This window comes from Ciconia boyciana, chromosome 8 (assembly GCF_034638445.1).
Source record: "Ciconia boyciana chromosome 8, ASM3463844v1, whole genome shotgun sequence".
In the NCBI taxonomy this organism is placed as follows: Eukaryota; Metazoa; Chordata; class Aves; order Ciconiiformes; family Ciconiidae; genus Ciconia; species Ciconia boyciana.
In genome coordinates, this window is record NC_132941.1 from 67,289,129 (window position 1) to 67,305,567 (window position 16,439).

The 16,439-nt window shown below is 40.3% G+C and overlaps 1 protein-coding gene across 3 annotated transcripts in view; it reads left to right on the forward strand.

Annotated features, from left to right (window-relative positions):
• The window catches only part of INPP5A (inositol polyphosphate-5-phosphatase A), a 262,058-nt gene that overhangs the window by 135,290 nt on the left and 110,329 nt on the right, over positions 1-16,439 (forward strand). For all 3 annotated transcript variants that reach the window (XM_072870885.1, XM_072870886.1, XM_072870887.1), the window contains exons 5-6: positions 4,915-4,978; positions 10,173-10,276. In XM_072870885.1, coding sequence (XP_072726986.1) covers positions 4,915-4,978; positions 10,173-10,276 — 168 coding nt within the window. The remainder of the gene's footprint in view (positions 1-4,914; positions 4,979-10,172; positions 10,277-16,439) is intronic.

The window sequence follows — 16,439 nt, forward strand, 5'->3', positions numbered from 1 at the left end:
AGTTTTGCTTCTTTTCAATGGTGTGTTTAGAATTACACAGTCAAAGCCTATCTTAATGTTAGTAGTATCAGTTCCTGAAACCGTACAGAGTTACTTAATCACTATCAGAGATTCTTTGTGCACAATTAGTTGACACTCAGTACTACGAATGTAGACTGTCAAACCAAACTTTCGCTGCATAATTCTTCAAAATTAGTTTTTAAGAATGAGATTGAAACTGAGAGAAGTCAAGCAGTGAGCAAATCAGGATGCTCAGAAATAAAGTTGTAGCTTTAGCACAAGCGGCGGTACTGCTTTTAATAGAATTATGGCATCCAAATAAAACAGTGTTTAGAGCATCTTGATTCTTCTTGGTTTGCTTATTGACATGTTACATAGAGAAGCTTCAGAATTCATAATCCTGCCACGTAGATTTAAATTTTCACCTATCTTTAAAATTATTTGTGCCCGATTTGGATAGGTCACTATTTCCAGGTACTTTTTTTAGTTAGCCTTACATTCCCATCTCAACTGTGGCACGGGGAATTCCAGTGAGAATAAAGGAAAAAAGTTTACCCTTTTTTCCTTTATTCTGGAGGTGGTCAGGCACTGAAACAGGGGCTTCAAAAGGGGAGGCGGTCTCCAACCCTGGAGGTTTTTGAATCATCTGGGCAATGCCCTGAGCAGCCCAGTCATCAGCCCTGCTTCAGACGGCGATTGGACTGGAGACCCCAAAGGTCCCTTCCAGCCTGCATGATTCTGCTGCCCTGGATCATGAGAAAAAGAAGAGCTCCCTTAAAAACAGTATTTAGATGTTGTAGGTGGGCTGAATTGGCCACGTTACTGACGTAGCCCAGGATTTCCCATTCCGGGATCCCTTTTTCATTTGCTCTTAAATTTTTCAGACTTGAGGCTTTTGGGGTGATATTTTCCAGATGCTTGCCGAGGCTCAGGTTTTTTCTCCTGAAGACCACATAACGAGTTGAAATAAAGCTGTATCCTTATACTGAGTATTTAAAGAGTAATATTATATAACAAAGTGCTATCTTTATATATGTCAGATTTTGCCCTGTGCATTGAAGAAAGAGATGGACCAGCTGGGAAGAATTCAGAAAGAGTAGGAGAGGGCAGAATGACTCAAGTCTAGAGAACATACTTTAATGCACTCTATTAAGTTAATAATAGCTTCTGGTAAAATAGAGTGATTGTGTTTAACCAGATTTTATAACTGAGAACTCATCCAGCTGTTTATACTTTACTTTTTTGTAATGTAGATATATATATCAGATTAAAATTACTTAAATTTGATATAATACTTATGTTGTAAGCTTTTATCTAAGGTCAACTCTCTAAATAAATGAGCAGGTAAGAGCTCACCTGTAGTGTCCTTCCATTCAGAAGTACTTTACTTCATAACTGATCGCACTGATTTCAGTAGGATAAAAACTGTGTGTGTATAAAATGCATCGATGTTAAGAATATAAGATGCTTATGCGCAAGATGACGTTCTGTGATGCAGAGGCATCTTGTGAGACGCCAAGCAGTGTTTATGAACCCAGTCACTGTCACTGCCTTCACGGGTCCGCGTGAAGCAAGGGTACCACAGCTGAGCCCCATGTTCTGACCCCAACCCAAGCCCTTGTTTTTGGACAACCTCACTGTAACTTAGTTTCATCAAGGAGAATTCTGAAAATTACTTTCTTCCATCCGTGTTTTTCCTTGATGATGATGCATCTGAGCAGTGCCTATGTGCATTCAAAGAAGCAGGCATTTGTAACATAGGATTTGCTGCCGTTCCACACAATTTAAGGTTGTGACAGCACGTGTTTTTCTTTCTTTGTTTTAACTGGGGGCTTTGTAAGTGAGTTTAGGAAAGTTATTTTCAAGTACAACAATTGACTTTTACCTATAGCTTGCATGTGATTTTAAGACTTTTATCTAGTTTTAGGTCTCTGAGAGACAAAATACACTTTTCTCTACAAAAAAACCTCTCTGTAAACATACTGCTATTTAAGAATACTCTCCTGTTTTTAAAATCCAAAGGCCAGAGTATAGTGAAAGTTTAGCTTGAGACAGCAGCATTTCCTATGGCTAATGACAATTTCTTCAGTTAGAAATTAAACATCAGGTAGCAACGTTTTTATCTTGTATCAGGATTTATTTTTTTTCTGGCAGTGTGTGTCCTTGTTGCAGGATAGTTAACCTTGAGTCCTCTACAAGAGTGTCTCCTGCATTTTCTTATTTGCCTCCTCCATGTTACAAAAAAGAAAACCAAAGACCTAAAGGAAGCTGACTGGGTCGCAGGGAAGTGTACTCATCAATTAAATGTGTGACAGTGTTTTCTGTTGGATGGACTAATATGTCAAGGAGATGGGCAGGACCTCATGTTTGTGCTTTTGACAAATCAGCAAATGTTTAATCTCTGGATGTGCAGCGTCTCATAAATAATGCAGCAGTCACTGAACCAAAACACTGCTCTGCCAGGAGGGTCTCTGTCGTTACAGGAATAAAAGACAAAATGAAACTAAATCATCCTTTTTGTTTAATGCGTTGCTTCTTTTATACTTCTCAATAAGAGTTTATGTAGTGGCAGGCTGCCTTTTTTTTTCCCCTCAACTTCTGTTGAGCACATCAGATGTATTTAAAAGCTCATCGAGGTCTCATTTAAAATCTATACACCTTTATATTCCGCTATAAAGTCTGTTTACACTACTTTTTCCTTTCTCACTTGATTTTCCTTTACTCTCTCCTAATATGTAGTTTTCCTCTCATTAACTGGAGGAAAACAGTGTATTATATAGCTGTGGAGAAGTAAAAGCAAGCAGCAAGCTCACAGGACGTATAGGTGAAATCTTGGCAAAGCTTCAAAGACATAAATGGAGCCGGGAAGGGAGTGTCTTGGCCTGCGCGCCCCACGTTAGCAGCCTTCCAGTCCATGGAGGATTGCTGGAAAGGAGCAGGGGTCGCTGCTGTGAGGATGTAAAGAAAAGGCTGGAGCAGGAAGGGAAGAGGATTGTCCCTGCTCGGGAATTTGGCCCTTTGTCAGGTCCAGGATAGGGAAACATTATGTCAGGCTGCCTTGGGAGGTTGCGGAAGCCTCTTCTGCAGAGGTTTTTAGGTGCAAGTTAGAAGATGGTTTATCAGGCATGGCCTCAATTTGTAACTTGCAAACCCTGGAAAATGTTCTGGTGGAGGAACAGTCCTTTCTATGATAATAGGGTTGTCTCTCTCTGTTGCCTTTTGCGTGTCTCTCAGAAACAGCCTAGCTAAAACACGCGGGTCTAGGATGCGCTGGGTCCTGTCTGGGTGGCAGGTGCTGGACCAGATGAGGGATGGCTGGCTCATCCTGACGTGGTAACCCATGCCGCGTTCCTTCACCAGCCTCTGCAGGGTCTGCGTTGGCAGTCTCTGCTGCTAGGGTGCGACCAGGGGCGTTTTACCTGCCTTTTTGAGAACCACCTCTGGGCTAGGCGGTCTCTTGCTCTTCAGACCTTCATGTCTTTATTTCACTTGCGTAAGACACTGTGATTGCAACAAGCGTTATTTTCACTCTGCTGTGATGTGTGCGCTTGGAGCACGGTGCCACTAGTGCCAGTTGCAGCTGAGTTCACTCAGGCCTTCTGTAAACTGGGTCCCAGAACTCTGAGAGTGGGTACCCAGAAAATAAGGGATATGTAGTTATTAGACGTGGGAAGCTTGGAGTGGATTTCCTCATATCTCATGGGAACTCTGGGGCAGAGAAAAGGGTCCTAGAATCCACAGTAGGCTGACTGCCGTTCTCACCAGCTAGACAGCACACCCTGCATTGTGGTCAGGCTGAAGACAGATGGCATTTCAGCTCTTGTCCACGGTGGTACCAAAGTGCTTGTGCCTGTGCAACTAAGGGCTATGCTTAGGTGGTATCCTGAACAAAGATGCTTTCTTTAATAACGGACTGAGGATTAAGATCTCAGAAATCTTCAGAAACCAGGAAAGTACTTACTTATTTGTAAGGAAGAGGTACTAATATTTTGCTGAATATGGGTGGACTTCGGTATGCTTTTGAAATTGATTTGCCGAGATGGGAGTTTATAAGCTTTTCTGAATGCAGTAGAGGTTACTTCTATGTTTACGTGCTTTACTCGGTCATGGACTAATCATTAAAACTGTAGTATCAAGAAACTTAACATGTATTCAAACATCTAGCCCCTCTGCTGGATACTTGTATATTCTTTCTCTTTGGGTTAGCGCATTGTGAGAAAATACTTGCCTCTGCAGGCTTCGCACCGGAGCTAGGAGTAGCAGCTGCTCTCCGAGCGTGGCTAGAAGAGATGGACATGCTGTCCTGTTCAGTCGCTGTAATTATTGTCAAAACACTTAGGAACCGGGAAAGCTGTACAAGCGTGTACAAATATTCCCAACACCCCTGTTCGATTTTAAGTGTTACACCCGCTCTGCAGCTGGCAAAGGCATTCACTCTGCACAGCCCGGGAGGAAGAGGGAAAACCTGTGCCTGGCTCTCAAGAGCTATTGAATCTCTCAGCCTTTCTTTTGTCCGTACTGCCGTCTCCAAAAGCATTTGTTGTGTTCTGAAAGTGGAGCAAAACTGTCCGGCTTTTATAAAATAATTGTGGGGATGTGTTCGGTGTTTAGAAAGGTATTTGTCTGTGTTACTAATTGCATCCATCCGTTTGGTATTTCTAAAAGCACGCCTGGTAATTGTGCCCTTACCATGTTTAGTCGGCTATTAAAGATCTTCTTTATAATGGCTTATGAAACTTCAGAGACGCAACAAAGGAAAGGAATATTTTTATTGATCTTAGAAAATGTAAAATTAGTAATTTTATTTATTAGTATTTAATTTCTTCTTTTTTTTAATTGGTGATTTAATGATACTTCTTAGTTAGACAAAGTAGATATTTTTATAATTTCTTATTTTATTGTTGTTTTTTACAGGCTCTAGGAAGTTTTTACTTTCTTCATGAATCTTTGAAAAACATCTACCAGTTTGATTTTAAAGGTAAGTGAAGGAATTAAATGTTGTTAATTGTCAATTGGCTTTACACATCAAGGCAGCTTTTCTGTCATCTTTTCTGACAGTGGTGCCTAGCAGTTTCTTCCACGCTCTGCAGACTTTCGTATAATGCATGCAAGTCCACTGATGACAGACCTTACTTTTCTTACCTTTTATAGTCCTCTTAGAAGAAGTCAGTGTACTGGCCACAGGTTGGAAACCAGTGCATTAATCATTCCCATGCAGGTGGACCTTCAGATCCGTAGAGATCCCTGATGATTTCAAAAGACCTCTGAATGGCCACAAGGTTCTTCCATGTAGATCAGATATAGGACCAAGACCTTAAACGTCCAACAGTGATGGTCATTTTGCAAAGCAGCTGAGGTAGATTTATGGCTTAAATTACTTTGGAGCAGTGCAGGTCAGTAGGAGGGTGTCACTGTTTTTAACCCACATTGACCCATCAGGTTGGAGGTCTTGCTAAATCTCAGAAGTTTAAAAGTAATGCTAGGCTATGTACATTAAATATTAGAAATATCATAGAAAATTATTGAATGCTTCCTGAGGTGTATATAGAAAAGATTATATAAAATTTATGTTAGTTAATTTGAGAACTGTCTGTATATTAAATACAAAAATCTTCTGAGCTTCATTTAGCTTACTGAGCTGAATCACATTAATACTACATCTAGCATCCCATTAATTTGAGACACTGTTGAAATGGTGGTAACTATGGAGTGAACTAATTGTCGTAATTATACAGATTCATTATTTTTCTTCTCAGTAGAGACAGATTCTCTCTGATAGTGTAATTGGGGGTACAGGGTCTTCCTTCCCTGAAATATTTGAACAGTAGTTCTACATATATAGCAATTCAAGATTTAGCCAACATAAGTCCTCCTGTCATCAGTGCTTTCGATGCTGAAGGCAAATTTTAGCTATAGTACCATAGGCAGTTCAGAGTAGATTTTATTTCTGAGAGACTGTACGGGAAAACTCAATAGGGACTTCTAATGAGAGGTCATACCTAGTCTTTCTCCCAGACTAGGACAGTTTTGCAGACACTAAGTAATGATAGTATTATCAGATGAACTGTGTGCAGGGCGGAAATCCTGGAGGAAACTGGCATTGCACATGAAGCTGGGTGTCCAAGGTGTTACCCCCGTCCCTGGATTGAACAGCCTGCTGGTCCAGTTTTGCCATGTGAATGGCTTTGGGTATTGGGAATATGTGAGCTGTATCTGCACACCTAATTCCTGAGCCCACAACTTCGTCGCACCGGCGCTGAGGACTAGCAGTTTCGCTCTGAATTCCACCTGAAGTTCCCTCCCGCTGGTCGTAGGCGAGAGGTGTCCTGCTCTAGCGACATCTGACAGAGTGAAATGACAACTGTTTTAGGAAAAGAGGAGCTTTCTGGGTTTATTCATCGTTGATTGACAGCTTATTCGCTACTGTACGGCTTTTAAAAGAAAATGTAAGAATTTAAAAAAGTGAGAAAATGGAAGGAAAAAGTGGAGGGGAAAATAATTGATGTAAAAGAAATAAGCAGATACTCGTTCCAGAAAATAAACGCTTTAAATGTTCAGTGCTTCATTTTGCTCACCAAAACTTTAGCAAAGCCAGATGGGGTGTGAACCGTGCACGTAAAGATGTGTTTGGCCCTGTCATCACTTGGAAAGAAAAAACTCTTAATAAAAATCCAAGGAAAGCAGGTGCTACACTGAATCGGTGTTGTAAGTCACCCACTGTTCTCTTAATGTAGAGCAGAATCAGTCTCCCAATGTAGTGTTTCTAAAATATGACCCTGAAGGCTCCCATCTTTCAGGGGAAGTGTAAAACTTGCCTCCTCTCTCATGACTATTGACGTTTTCACAGTGTATTACGCTCTTAAATCAGAGGAGAAATCCAAATGGATACAAACGTTCTCTGCACAAAAATCATTATGAGATTCTGGTTCTACTCAAAAGCATGCAAAAACTAGATGTTCATATAGAGTTCAATATTCCTGTAACATCACTGTGTCTCTCAAAATTCACTGCACAATTGGATGTGACTGAATACAGTCTTTGGGAAAAAAATATTGTCTCTGTTTTTCAGTTCTCAATAAGGCATATTTGAGTTTTAAAATGAAAACAATTTTCTCCTACAGCCTCACATATTATTTGCTACAGCATAGAAGGTGTTGGACTATTTTTATAGTGGTCATAGGCCCAAAAGTTTGCTTACAATTTAAACTATTGACAAGCTATGTGTTCTGAAGGACCATCATCCAACAGAGGGGTTTCCCGCCTGGGGTATTAGGCCAGTTTCAGTCTACCACTTCGATTTGCAGAAAGAATCTCGTTCTCTCTGGTGTGAAATCAGAAACAGTGTAGAAGTATTTTCACTTGGAGATACATGAGAAGGTATGCTTCTTTCCTCCTGCATTTGCTTCTCAGCAGTCATGTAAATGAATCGCTGGTTCATATTTAGCATTGACGTTAATGTAAGTTGATGGTAAAGTGCCTCCTTTCTGCCAAGTGCTACCTTTTATTTAGGTTCTCACAGCAGAAGCCTTCAGTCCTTACAGTTCTGCCAAACGTTTTCTGTATCCTGAATGACATCGGGATCTTTCTGCTGACACCGTTAAACTTACTGAAAGAGGCACATCCATCCATGATCTACTTAGAATGATGCCACATTAGTTTATCAGGATATTTGTTTAGTCTTCCTGTGGGAGCCAGATCTCAAAGTGATTGGCACATAAAGAATGATACTTTCCCCCCCCCCGAAGATGTATTGCTACATTACAGTAAATGCTTCCTTGGATCATATAAAATACTTTATCTAGACAAATTGAAGTGACAAGTTTTTGTATTGCTTGGTATTTGCACCAGATATCCAGTAGAACTGGACAGTTCAGGACTCTTGATAATAGCTGGTTTGGAGTTTTTCTCTTATGCATTCCTAGTCAAAACTCAATCCAGTTGGGCAGTTCCAGCTTAACGGTAGCTGTAGGATAGCTGCCCGGATTCCTGTGTCAGAGGAGTTCGGTAAAGGAAGTCAAGTTCTCGCCTTTAGACATGCCAATACATGGCCCTGATCAGGAGAGAGGCCGAGTACGAAGTGGATCAAGAAGCAGAGCCTCTTGTTCATGAGCCGTATAGATCCATAGATTGATTGTTAAGACCGAAAAGTCTGCGCTATTTCTGTCTGTGATGTAACCATTCCTTAAAGACTGTGGAAGGTGATGTGCTTTACCGCTTAGTCTCTTTTACAAACACAGCACCCATTCCAGCTTTAAATTCACATGTCAGCCTCGTGTGCTGATAGCCAGAAATGGATAATCTGGAAGAGGTGGGTGGCTACAGGGTGCCAGAGGAGCTGATACGGCATTTGAATGGCGTGAGTCCAATTCGTCTTCTGCGTATCCCCAGAGCAACATTTTTACTGTCTTGGTTTGAAATAATCTGATCAGGAGAACTGATGCAGAAGGCCTAGTAACAGTGAAGGCCATTCAAAAATAAGACCCTTTTTTTACTCTTAAGAGTTTTCAAGTGACTATACAAATAATTCTGAGTTGACTGAGCTGCATGTGTAAGCACAGAACATTTCAGGAGGAAATAAGGAAAAAAAAGAATGCCTTTTTGTCCTGAGATCTGATTTTTATTTTTTTAATCATTTTCAGTCCCTTAACTGATTAAGGAACACCCAACTGAAACTTGGCGATTTATGTTCCTGGCCTTCTTGATTGATGGAGGCTGGCGTGTGGGTGGTGGGGATGTTGGCAGAGTTGGAAATCGCTTCCAGCCGTGCATGCAGGGGTGGCTGTACTGCACCAGGCCGCTGTTCTGTCTGGTCCAGCAACGGTTGCTAAACGTGGCAGAGACCCAGAGGAGGTCCTCTGATGGGCAGCTATCAGGCAATTACACCTCAGGAGTCTGTTTCGGTTAGGCCTTGAAGCTTAACAACTGTCCTCTCTAAGGCTCTGTTCATGCATGTATGATCTCTGTTGTAGTTCTAGCTATTTAAATAGTTATGAATATCCAGTGTTTTCAGGATCTTGCTCAACCTGACAGTCTGGGACAGTAAGTTGCTTAGCAAAATGATGCGTTAAGTAGAAAATTAACTTCCTCTTTCTATCAGGTTTCACATTGCTTTTCCTGAATATCATCGACTGTCTCCATTTCTGTTTTAGGACATAGCAGAGAGAAATCTCTGGTTTTCCTGTTCTAGACCACTCAGTAAACCACTTGGTTTTGGTGCATATTCTCTGCTACGCTCACGTCCCTGAGGAAAAACATCCAGGCTGTTCATATAAGAACTTTTTTTCACATTTCTTGTTTTGTCTCAGGGCATTGTAGTGTTTGAGTGACTTCAGTGGATGACTTGAGGATGTCACCTTTCTTTGCAGAGACAATTATTAATGAAAAACAAGTCTACCCCAGATCAGTTCCACAAAAGAAACGGGCTGCTCAGCTTGTGGTCAACTCATCTTTCATTAGGAGTTCCACCAGCATTACAGGGTCAGTTCTAGAGTGACAAAAGTAACCCCCCACTGACACAGCTAGCCCAGCAGACAATTTAAGTGTGGCCAAACACCGAGTCGATGATGATTGTCAGTATTGTTGATTTAAAGCAACAGGCAAAAAGCTGAGATGATCTAAATGAATGATTGTGTACTTGTTTGATGGAGAAAAGATGTGATTCATAATGTGTTACAGAGGTGCATCAGTTGATCCTTGGGTAGGTAGACTTAAAATCTGAAAAAAAAGAGTTGCTAGATAAAACCTCCAGATAATCACTACTCATAAGTTACATTTTTCACCTTAATGTGTTTTGTATTAATTAATTTTCCTGTTAATTATCCAGCGTAGATTGCTGGATGCTGGCTGAGGACACAAACAGGCATCTTCTGGAAGAACCACGCCAGAAAGTTTGAGTGCAAGGGTGTACAGAGACCTGGTTCATAATTAGAGCTCCAACACTTCACAGTGCTCTGGATAGGACAAATAACAGTACCCAGAACTGTATAGCTTGAAGGTGTTTATACATGGTTTAGTGGTCTCTCTTTTTTCCCCCAGAACAGCTCAGTGCTTGCGTATTCTTGCCAAGACCCTACCAGTGATTTTGTAGATGCCACTGCTTTGCCAATGAGTGCTGTAAGTCGCTTATAACGTTAAAGATATGTATGTTAATTTTGTTTTATGTCTCTTCCTAGCTAAGAAATACAAAAAGGTTACTGGGAAAGAAATCTACTCAGACACTTTAGAAAGCACGCCCATGCTGGAAAAAGAGAAGTTTCCACAGGATTATTTCCCTGAGGTATGTACAATCCCGTGGAGCATGCCCAAGTATTAAGTTTGATTCTGATTTGCTCTGATTACTTGAGTAGCTACTCTCAGTAATGTAAATAAAGTCAGAATCGAGTCTTGCTTTTTTAGTTGTTTGTTTGTAGGTTTCTTGTCACCTATAATATATGTTTCAAGTCATTGCATGGATTTACCAAATTCAAATGGAGTTCTTTGTATAGTAGGAAATCCTTGTGAAGGATGGAGACAGTGATGAAAAGACTTGTTTGTGCGTTTAAAACCAAAGAAATAGCACACAGTGCCAACTGCAAGTCTGTTTAAGGGCAACTTACTCCTTGGCAGGGTGAGACGCGACTTTGAATGGATTCCATTTGTATTCAGCAGCAGCAGCTCTGTAATCGCGGTTGCGGCGATACTGGTTTCTGTTCAGTACAGCTAGGTACTACCGCAGTCACTGCAAGCGCAGAGGGAAAAGGTGGTTTCTTATTGGTGCAAGAATACACGTAACTTGAAAATATATTGATGTTTTCCTCTGACGCTGCCCTCGTACTCCCTTTTTTCTGTCGTTCTCTTAAGAACTGGGGAGTGCTGCATGTTTGAAGTTGAAGGCGAAGGTCTTGTCAGGCCCAGAAGCACAAGCGTAGCTGAGGGTTTTCTTCCACTGCACCTGCAAGTGCAGTTGCACATGCAAGTGCAGTCTTTGCCTGCAGTTCTCTTCTTTGATGTTTACTTTAATTTGCTCAGTTTTAATTTCTTAAGAACATCTAGAACATGGGTGTTTAATGGTTAGTGTTTACTACAAGCCAAGTGAATAAATTTGTTGAATCCCTATAACATTTGTGGATCAAACAGGCATGTTACTACTTTAATATAAGGAAGAACTAAATAAACTTTTAAAATTAATTTAGAATTTGTAAATATACACACTTAGAGATACTTACATAGTGCATGTGTGCTTGGAAGAGCATTGCATAAATAATTACAGGGTTGATGTGATGTAGGTTATTCTTTTTCTTGACTTTGATACTAAATTATTTATTTTTATATTCTGTATCTCTGTACTTGAAGGGAAACTGCCTTTGACATTATTTTACTAGCTTTTACCTCCTGTGAATAAACATCTTGAATAATTCTGTGAAGTTAAGTGTTATATCATTCTGAAGGAACCTCAAGCGGTTACTCAGATATTTATTTTCTCCTCCATCAGCAGTAAACTGTAGCAGTATGGGTGATTGACAACGTAAGTAGGAAACGAACAGTGCTGTTGAATGATTTGATTGTAATAGTGAGAGCACTGAACAGCAGCGTGTGAGCGCTCTTACCGCGCTTAACAGCCATAGGCCAAATTATGGATTGTTCATTGATACCCAGGAAGAATTATTTCCATCGTTATTTCACTGCTGTTGTTTCATCATGAGACTGGCAAATTTGTAACTTGTTCAGCGTCCTTTAGTACCGCCTCTTAGATGACCAATTCTTCACAGTCCCTTGGAGGCGCGGCTGAGTAGTGGCTTTCCCACACTGTTTTGTGGACCGGGGATCGTGTTCGCTTCTTGTGGCTGCTCAGGGATCAGTTGTTCCCGCGTTTGTATTTGGAGCAATGGCTTCTATATTCAGTACACCCTGCGGCGCTGCTTTAGGTGCAGGACTATTAGGCCCAGAACCCAAGAAGCAGCTAAGTACCTTTTGAGGATCTGACGCCTTCGTACTGTTCCCATTCGTTACATTACCTTAAATGACTTCTCTAAGGAGGAAGCACCGCGTTCTGGTGTGTCAGGGATACTGTTTACCTGGAGGAGGAATAAATAGGAAAAGAGAAAATCCACAAACACTGGCAATTAAGTTATGAACGAATCCCTGAAGCACCTTGAAACTTGAGTTCTGTTCCTGCACACAGCACAATTCCTTGTAATAGTGTTGCGGCAAGACTCGTAGAACAGTCCTGTTCTTGTGCTGCGGGATTTACCCGTTTTATTTCAGAGCTTTGCACAGTAGGAGAGGAAAGTGATATGGGCTCTCCAGGACTACAGTAATGCAGATAATAGCAGCATCGATATTTACAGTTCTGTGACTTTCCATGCTCATTTGGTGTGCAACCTAGCACAGACCAAGCCAGCATATTTTTCATGTGACTCGAAAGGTTACAAAATAATTATGATTATTTTTACACTACACTGTTTTCCATTTGGGACTGAAGACCAAAGAGTCCCTGAAGCACACATGAGTACAGCGACATCAAAAAAACAACAGTGACATAGTTTTGGTTCTCGTATACATGTTTCTATTTTTAAAGCTAAAATTAATCATCACCTATTTTCGTCCTAGACAAGTGTTGGTAATAACGATGCTAATTAAAAGACCACAAAATAATGCGTATTTTGAAAATTTGAGTTGACACAGCAGAATGCATGAGCAGCGTATCTGTCCAAACATTACATTTACACGCTCTTGTGTGTTTTAGCCAGACTTCTCATATCACATTTACAATGTTTTGTGTGAGAAATGGTTTAAGACTGATTTCTTTTTATTACTGCTGCTTATGGATGATCTAAAAGTAATTACAATGATTGAGGCATAATGCAATTCAAAATAATTACAGCCCACTGCATATAAAACTAACAAAACTTTCTGTCTTGATTTATGGGTCCTCTTGGCTAGGCATAAGACTCAAATGATGCCTCTGGGAGCAACACTCCAGATAATGTTAGGCCATTTAAAAAAAAGCAGATTTGTGTAGTCTATCAGGCCTGAGTAATTTTTTTTTTCCCATAGTGAGAAATTGGTTGTTACCATAGATCACAGATACTGCTCAAAGCTCTTATGAAAGATGAATTAATTTCACTAATGCTTTAATGCAAACCTTTCATGGAGAAGGCTGTATGGTGATAACCTTACTGCGGTCTCTCCTTTCTCAATGATGATTTATGTTGTCTTTTAGTAGATGAAACTGCCTGTATTCACAATCCATCTGCTGGCTAAAGGAATCCTATTAACAGAGGATCCGAGAAGAGACTTAATACTGTAAGGTGAAAGATGTGGTATCCCCTTTCTGGGACATGAAGTAGGAATTTTTTTCCTATTTTAAAATGTAGATACCTCTCTGAGAGTGTACAGATGATCTATATCATCTCTACCTGGTTTTGTGCTGGTTTACGATGGTGGATCAGCTAGCGACTCTAAAAAATAAAAATAAAGATTGTTGCTTTGAAATCTGCAATAAGAAATTATTTTCTCTTTCCTCCTTCCCAAGCTATTGTTCTTCTTTAAATTCTGTTTCCAAAAGTTTCTTCTTTCCAAATACTGTATTTGGAAATACTAAAGCGCATCAACAATCCAGAATATGTAAGGCATGTTGTTCAGCTGCAGTATATATCTAAGGTGAAGGATGACGTTTTTATATTTAAGATGTTAAACAGGGGTTCAACTACTGGCTGTATTCGGTCCAAAGCCTACTAACGTTTGCATTCTTAATGTTAAATAGACAAATTATTAAGTGAATTATTTATCGAAGTCAGAGGAATTAAGTAAGTGTGTTCAAGTTATGAGTACCTAAAGGTAATTTACAGGTTGGAGTGGGGGAATATACAAATTACACAGTAAAACAAGTGGCATTTTGTGATACAGAGGCATAGGTGTCCTTGCTCTATTCAGCCTAGGCTGGGTAACATTCCCCAGCATGAGCTGAAGTACCTCCCCAGTCTCCTGTGCTGGCTTTTACTTAGGCCGAGTAAAAGGCCCAAACCATCATGTTTCCGTCCCCCACTGTTGCTTTTCTAACTGTTTTAAGTCATATGCTCCAACGATAATATAATTTGGCTGTATAGATAAGTCGTAAAGAAAATCTTAATCGGAAGGGAATGTGGTCAAATGCTGAGTTAGGCCCATCCTGACCACAGCAGCAAATACGCTGCGAGATCGGGGCTCTGATTTTGTCACTTGGGGACAAGTCATGTAACCTTACTGTTGGCAGTTCTGTGTCCTGTTATCATCGTGCTGCTATTACCTTAACAGTATACATTTTATTATTGTAATTATCTACCTTTAATGACTATTTTATAAAATAAGCTTTGTAATGACTCTTTGCGATCTCAGAAAAAGTGAAATGAGCTACAGAATTACTATCATATTTTGGATTGGGCGTCTAAAATTTTGGTCCATTGGTTATACTCCTATCAACCCTGAATTCTGCTGTTCCGAAGAAAGGAATTCTTACAGACTTAAATGTTCTTTGGAGAGTTCGGTGAGATATAGGAGGAAAAAAGAAGGTGCCTTGTAAAATAGAAGAAATCTTGTATCTTGACAGCGGAGATGAAGTGTGAGAACAGGCTGGTAGTCCGTGTTGTGCTTTCAAATGCATACCATTATTTCCAGCTGGTTTTGGCGATGACCTAGACTGGAGCATTACACTTCAGCTGCTGGCAGGGTCAGGCCCCTCTGACTTCACATCCCTGCTCCTGCGTTCCCCTTTATCCACTCGGTCCTTTGAGGTTGTCTAACAGATGAAAAAGGGGCCCCTGAAACCTCGGCCCCACCGCATGTGTACTCGTACCTGTGGCTTCCACAGGCCTTCTGCCAACTTGACATGGTAACTTACAACTTCCTTACAAATAAACACTTAACTTGATCTTTCTTTCAAAAGTTGCGTCGTTATTGTATTTCTGTCTTCTAAAATAACTTTTAGTGAGGAACTCATGTATTGCTACCGATCGGCTGCTTCACTGGTGGTGTGTGTAGGAAGAAGCTGACAGCAACAATGATTTGCATGTCCCATGGTTTTGTACGTAAAAATAAGTGGAGCAAGTGTAGGTTTTATCAGATATTTCTTACATTTGCTTACATCGTGCACAGACGCTTCAATGTGGTCTTCCAATAGATATATTCTTACTAAGTTCTTTATACTGTATTTTCTGGTAAATAAAGGGTAATGGAAGCATTATGGGAAAAAGCAAATTATCAATTAAATGATTACACTGCATAATAGACCTTGTCATTAGGTTGATTGGCTTCATATTCTTAAGCTCTCACTATACATTTTTTTGATCAGTGCCATAGATGTTTTCATTTGCAGACTTTTAAATTTATGTAATGACTTCTAAAAATCTTTGGCAGTAAAAATATGACTGATAGTGCTGTTACAGTGCTTGATAGTGTTCAAAGGCTGAATTGGGCTTGAGGTTTCCATATACTGCGTGTTATTCTGAAATACGGGGAAATTAGAAAGGTACTTTGAACAGTTTGAATACAAACTCCTAAAAACACAAGAGCATAAATTCTTTAGTTCTGTAAACTGATCTAAGGAAAGAAAGGAAGTCGTTTTGGGGCAGGAACTACATTCTGCATGGTTTTTATGGAAAGTTGTCATAACACACGCTCCTTTTCCTGGCTGGTTAAACATTGAGCGTATTGTGAGTACGTGAAACACAGGTTCCTGCGTGCGGCTTTGAGGAGGAGTTGTTCTCGCCGAGGTGATGCAGGCCTGTTAACGCTGAGCATCGCTTGGCGGCTCAGTTGTTCTTGCTGGTCAGTATTCAGCTGCTTCACGTACAAGATTTCCCGTCTTCCTCTGAACTGCGGTGTTCCTTTAAGAAGCTGCAATTACACTGCAGTCATTGCCACTTTAATATGTCTTTCCTTCATGCCCCTGCTTTGTATGGTTGAATAAACCCTTGCTGGGTCACTATTTAATTTGATATGGTCCCTCTCAGTAAAATGATGGAGAAAAGATGAATTAAGGCTCTGTGCTAGTCATTATCAATCATGGTTTGTGTGCATTACTTATTGCTCACAGTGCTTTTTGACATTAGCCCTCTATAACCTCTCTCTTCATGTTAATGTTGTCTGGAGGTCCTTTTACCCGATGTTGCAGAGGTTATTTATGTAGGTGGTGTTTCTAGGGGTTTTTAAAAGGTCAGCACGATCTCCTGAGAGACTCTATTCACAAAGAAAAGGCTGGCAGAATGTAACTACAAGTTTTCAAATTGTGATTTAAAAAAAAAAAAAAAAAAAATTAAGGACTTCTAATAGAGAGGTGTCAGAATTTCAGTTACACTTACTAAAGGAAATTTTTGGCAAAATAGCCTCTAATACATACTGCTGCCCTTAAAACCAGTGTTTGCAGTGTATGTGTGAGGAAACACCAAGCTAGTATAAGAAATTCTTTATTTTACCATGTCATG